Source organism: Denticeps clupeoides, chromosome 6, assembly GCF_900700375.1.
Source record: "Denticeps clupeoides chromosome 6, fDenClu1.1, whole genome shotgun sequence".
NCBI lineage: Eukaryota > Metazoa > Chordata > Actinopteri > Clupeiformes > Denticipitidae > Denticeps > Denticeps clupeoides.
The window spans coordinates 23,145,392-23,151,557 of record NC_041712.1 but is presented as its reverse complement, the minus strand read 5'-3'; the positions used below and the strand labels follow the sequence as shown (position 1 = coordinate 23,151,557).

General features: G+C 44.6%; 1 protein-coding gene across 1 annotated transcript; it reads right to left on the bottom strand.

The window, feature by feature from the left end:
* Positions 1-408: 408 nt before the first annotated feature.
* Positions 409-4,563, bottom strand: LOC114792662 (junctional adhesion molecule A-like). Its single transcript, XM_028983991.1, has 10 exons — positions 4,302-4,563; positions 2,996-3,055; positions 2,790-2,909; positions 2,551-2,691; positions 2,189-2,391; positions 1,989-2,091; positions 1,777-1,884; positions 1,546-1,558; positions 1,315-1,372; positions 409-1,151 (listed from the first exon to the last, which is right to left on the bottom strand). The coding sequence occupies exons 1-10, from the start codon at positions 4,354-4,356 to the stop codon at positions 1,113-1,115; spliced, it is 900 nt and encodes a 299-aa protein (XP_028839824.1). The 5' UTR covers positions 4,357-4,563; the 3' UTR covers positions 409-1,112.
* Positions 4,564-6,166: the final 1,603 nt, after the last annotated feature.

The following is a 6,166-nucleotide window of genomic DNA, read 5'->3' as shown; positions in this document are numbered from 1 at the left end:
GGAGAGGACCGTGCGAGTTACATAAGGCAAAAGATCTTTACAGTTCCGTGGTTTTTAATACGCACGGACGCGTTGAACGTAGCTTCTCTTGAACGAGTGTAGCCCAGGCGGATCGCTGCATCTTCTTATAAACCATAAATAATTTACAAATACTTACCCCTGACGTATGACGCATGCGAAAAACTGTGTGTATTTGTTTTACGAAAACAAGCAACGCAAAAATATCGAATAATTAAATAATACACCACAATGGAAAATGAACGGAGTAACATTTTCTTAATTTTCAAAATTAAATTAATCACAGTAATCACATCGAAAGTTTAAAATAAGTAAATGCTGTTCGTGATTAAAAGCTGGTGGTGATTGATCGCCACCCAGCGGCAATTCACACACAACGAGGACCGATGAGACAGTTAAAGAGAACACATTTATTAAAAATTATTTTACAAAAAGCATGTTATAAAGCCTCTACTGTAACCCCAAACAAAAGTCAGCTAGTCTGCTCATAATTGAAGGTAAAAAAAAATAGATTAATAACAGCATTCACTTAAAAGGAATAAAAAGGGGGAAGGAAAGTCAGCATTTTCTGTCTAAGTATTTACATTATACAAAAGTTCAAGCCATTCATGAACATATAACGCAAAAGAAGCATAAATAGAGAAGAGCATCCCTAAAAGCACAATTCATACAGTAAACACACATTACAAGTAACTTCACATTTAAATGTGGGCGTACAGGCACCATTTCTTAGCCACATTAGGGGTCCTAGAATATTTCTGTGGACCACCCTAATTATTTATCCTTCAAGATATGAGTCTCTACAACCAAATCCTTTATATTACTATAACCATACAGAACATTTTCCACTTTGGTGCTATAACTAGGTATGTACATCATTCATGATTAAAACTATAAAGACACACACTCATTGTTCATTGAAAAGGATGCTTGAACATTCAACATGATCTGCTAAAATTCACCACCATGATATTGGAAAATAATAAAACAAAAGTAAAGTCCTCGGTGTCCATGTACTACAAAGAGTTCATTCAGCTAAAATGCTGCAAACACCACACACCCGACAGCTGGTAGGACTTCCTGCGCGCCACTGGCTAGACAACGAAGGAGGATTTCTGTCTGAACTCTGAACCCTGAGGGACAGAAGAGAAACATGCACTTAAGAATGGAAAAACTGAATTGTAAAAGCATCTGCGCAAGAAGAAGAATAAACTAAAACGCAAGGTGTGCACTAAACAAGACAGAGAACACGGAATCTTTTAGACTGCTTAAGAGACAGACTGAAGCTGAACTCACATCCCCTTCGTCTGGATTGTTTTGCGGTGGCGGACGATATACGCCAGGGTCTGATTTCCTGCGGAGATGAACAGAGCGTCTAGAACATTTCACATCAACACAAATCACATTGATTTAATTAAAAACCACAAATAAAAAAAAATAAAAAAAAAAAGTTTCAATAAGGTAAACCAGTCCCACTAGATGAACTGAAGCAACACACCCGCCCCCCAAACAAAGAAAAAACCTTACCGATTGTCCTTTTCTGTAAGAAACAAAAGACAAAAGGAGTTTTAAACCCACAGTTTTTCATTTACACACTTCATTTCACATTAATATGATTCAATAAGCATAAGGTTTAACAGCAAATTCAGACATCCGCAATCTTTCACACTACTACTATTCTGTCAGTTTTATTATCTTTACTGTAACTGGTCTAATTGGTCTGTTAAAATGCAGCGTCGGTAGGTAGGAGCAACGTACTGGGCAGATAGCCTTTGCGATACGCAAACCACAGTGCAAATCCCAGCAAGGCCACCGCCAACAGCGCCAGGATAATCCCTGCAGCAATGCCGCCGGTGTTCAGATCGTCTGAAGGGGAAGCAGAAATATCTATTTACCGTACTCATTTACTCATTGGCTTTAGTGGAGAGAAAAAAAAAAAAAAAAAAAAAAAAAAAAAAAAAGACACTCACGAACTTCCATCCTCACTGCAGCGCAGCGCTGGGCAGGGCCAGCTTCATTAATGGCTTCGCAAAAATATTCCCCAGCGTCCACCTTGGACACACGAGGGAAGGCCTGCGAAAGAGCAAACGTTGCTAGGATTTTGCTATAACCGACGGCTGACGACGCCGAGCGGGCCGGCAGGCGAATGGGTGTGGTGGAGAGAACTGACCAGGCTCCCGGTCACAGTGTTGACCTTGTAGGACGAGTTCTGGAAGCTGCTGAACTTGCTGGGGTCCTCCGGAAGGGGGACGTTGTTGAAGTACCATTTGTACGTGGCCGGAGGAGAGGCCTGAGGGTCCTCGCACGTCAGGAGGGTGTTCCTGTCCGTCGTGACAGACAGGGGGATCCGACAAATGGGTGGCGAAGGTGGCACTGAGGAACGGAAAAGGGCAAAAATTACCAACAAGGAAGGCAAGAAACCTTTAATTTATTCTGCAACACAGGGCACTTATTCGGGTAGCAGGACAGGGATGGAAAAATAAAACGAACCGGTGTTACCGTATTATCCAGCACAGGCCAGAGATGTCTTACCCAGTACGATCAGCTGGATTTTTGCATCGGCGTACTGTCCCTGGCCAGCCACCGTGCAGTCGTACTGCCCGGTGTCCTTTCTGGTCACTTTGCTGAACCTCAGGCCACCGTTGTACTGTGTGACTCTGTCGGCGTACTGGCCTTTGGGTGAGGAAGGGGAGAAAATAAAACCCAATAAATTCCACCTTAAAACCTGTGTCCCAAATCGGCTACTAGATTAAGGTAGCGGTGGTCCCCACTTGTAGGCTTTCCGTCATAGAAGACGTAGGACGTTTGAATCCCCAGAAGGTCCTTAAACTTCCACTCGACTCGGGGACTTGAGCCAAAATCCGCCGAATAAGTGCATGTCAGATCGGCCCCTGAAAGATACAAACAGAGAAAACGTCGAATGCCAGGAGTCTCAACGCCGCGCTCATCTGCCCATCAGGCCTGCTGTTGGTTTTACCTTGGTTTTCAGGCACCTTCAGCGTTGGAGTGGTCGTGGTGGCTGAGAAAGCGTGCGCACCTACAGACAAGACAAGCGTCACAGTTACACGGGCTTTCCAAGAAGAAACATATAAATCCCATCTCTTTCGGGAAATACGTGAGGTTTTTTTTTTGTAAAATTGCCTATTTCACAGACTAAAAAAAAAAAAAAAAAAAACTCAATAATGATTAAAAAGTGAAAGTGGCCATTTCAGGTAGATATCTATTAGGAGAATTTTAAGAGATTAAGTATGGGGTCCTCGACTAGCGGGATTCAGCCCCACCGTACAGAGAAGCAAAGTATCTGTTTGTGAAGGTTGTTAACCTTTATCGGATCTTTATCTCGTCTATTATTTATCTCATCTTCGGAGGAATGTTTTTCTGGATTCGCCAGGTGTGTATGTGGTTTGTGGCATGGCAGTCACGTGGTACGCACAGGCGCACACACACATTTGAAAATCGGTCGCGCTTTAATGGAGCCTCTGTATTTCTGTCTTGGTTGCAGGAAGGAAGAGAACCAAGCAGCAATACTTCTGCTTCCGAAATCCGAGACCTCTGAGCGATGGTTATTATTTATTGATCTGATTGCGAGTCGCAGGTGTGGAACGTGAGAGTCCTGTGGCAGGGTTCTGAAGGGGTCACTGTAGGCCGGAAGAGCTTGGTGGCCACTGGGCCGCGCCCCATAATCCAGCTCCTCCGCACGGAGGACAGGGGAGAAGGGCCTGTGGATGCGAGCATCCTAGCAGCGACCGTGAACTGTGAACCCGCCTTTAAAACCGACAACCCGGGCCGCCGAATGGCAGTTGGGTTCGTAAAGGTCACGAATTCCGAGTTCGACCCCACGGACCCCCCATTAACCCGGAATCCACGAGCCAAAAGGAGCAACATGATCCGAACTTTATATTCCTACACAAATTGTCAAAAGAAACACGTCGCGGGTGTAAAAAGAAGACGAAGAAGAAGGTGAAACCGCCGCGCCACTTCCGTGTTTGTAAGTCCACACACCTCTGGTTTCGGGGAGGGGTGAAAATCAACTCAACCTACTAATTCACGTCGAAAGATTTTTTTTCCCTTAACAAAAATATACATGAAATTATTTTTTAAGGACTTTTAACTCACTTTTAAAACGATTTTAGCTGTTTAGATTCCGTGAAATTACCATACACGCATAAGCGAAGACTTAAATTTAACAATTGATTGATTGGGAGTCTACAAACTGCCAGAACTTTAACACGTAATAACAAAAAGAAATCCTATGTGAAGAATAAGAGTGAAGGTAACCTTACCTGTTGCGAACAACAGACAAACCGCAAGGCCTGCAACAAACATGTCGGCCGACATTCTTCTGCTCGTCCTTTCCCGCTTCAGCGAGCACAGATCCGTCGGAAATATCGATTTGGAGCGAAACTCGGGATTTCCCCGCCGCGAACTGCGCCCTGTGTGTCGCTACCGGGCGTTTAACGCGCAGAAGCGGCCGCGCCGAGCAGCGTCTCCGGACGGCGCCACACCTGGACTGAGGGCAGGTGAAGCCGCGGCGGAACCTGACGCCCGTGCGGCGTGACGTCACGACGAGTTTCGCCCCGCGGGAGCCGAAGCGAAACGCATTTACATGTACAGCATTCACCCGACGCGACTTACAGTCAGTAGGTACAGGGACAGTCCCCCCCTGGAGACACTCAGGGTTAAGTGTCCTGCTCAGGGACACGATGGTAGTAAGTGGGGTTCATTTACATTTACATTTAAAGCATTTGGCAGACGTCCTTAGAGCGACTTACAACGTGCTTTCAAGTTACCATCGATGAAGAGATCAATTCCAGTTCACTAGGACCCTCAACTATGAATACAATCTTTTTATTCACTCTTGTTGTAGATTCTGTACACAAGTTACACAATAAGAAGGTTACAAGTTAATCTAAATATTCTCTAAAGAGGAAGGTCTTGAGCTGCCGTGTGAAAATACTCAGTGACTGAGCTGTTCTGACCTCGAGGGGAAGTTCATTCCACCGCCGAGGGGCCAAGACGGAGAAGAGTCTAGATGAACCAGTGGATGGGAGCCAGTGGAGGAAACGTAGCAGAGGGGCGGTGTGGGACAATTTGGGAAGGTTCATAGGTGAGTGTGTTACCCACTATGATGAATGCGAAGGTTGGAAAGGTTTGCAGTTGTTCATCTCAAACCTATCGGAAGTATTTCCAATTCAGACGTAGAATGAACAAACTGAAAGTGAAGTGATTGTCATTTAACCATCTGCCACGAATGCGAGTATGTTACCCACTAGGTAGTAGGCTAGTGTGTAACACACTCGCCTGTGAACCAGAAGACACAGGTTCAAATCCCACCTATAGCATTGTGTCCCTGAGTAAGACACTTAACCCCGAGTCTTCAGGGGGGGGGGACTCTCCTGGTCACTACTGATTGTAAGTCCCTCTGAATAAAGTTAATGAAAATGTAAAAATATAATATGTTACCATACAGTAAATAGCACATCTGTTTTAGGGTGGTAGTAGCCTAGTGGGTAACACACTTCCCTATGAACTAGAAGACCCAGGTTCAAATCCCACTTACTACCATTGTGTCCCTGAGCATTGTCTCCAGGGGGGTACTGTCCCTGTAACTACTAAGAATTTGTAAATCGCTCTGGATAAGGGCTTCTGATAAATGCTGTAAACGTAAATGGGACGGGGCTTTGCTCAGTGGCACCATGGTGTTTCGGGACTCGAACCGGCAACCTCCCAATTACGAGTCCGCCCCCTCACCCGCTAGGCCACCAGTGCCCCCCCGCTGCGTGGATGCTGGGCGACGCAACTCTGTCCATTCTGAAACTGTATGATCTGTATATCGTGATTAGATACGGACTTGGTTTAAAACGCGTGTTCTTGGTATTATGGCAGCTGTGCGACTTAAACAATTAATCACAAGGAATCTAGTGTTTTCACATCGTTAATACATTTAAACAACAACAAAAAAAACACATTAACAATTCAATTTTCAACATTTAATATAAATTGCAGACTATATTTCCAATTCCAAATGAGTTATAGAGGGGGGGGGGGGGGGGGGGGAGCATCAACAAAAGGAAATAACGTTATTCTATCTTCACACATTTAACGTTTGGCATATGCATTATTTCACATTTGTAACCAGTTTTACTAA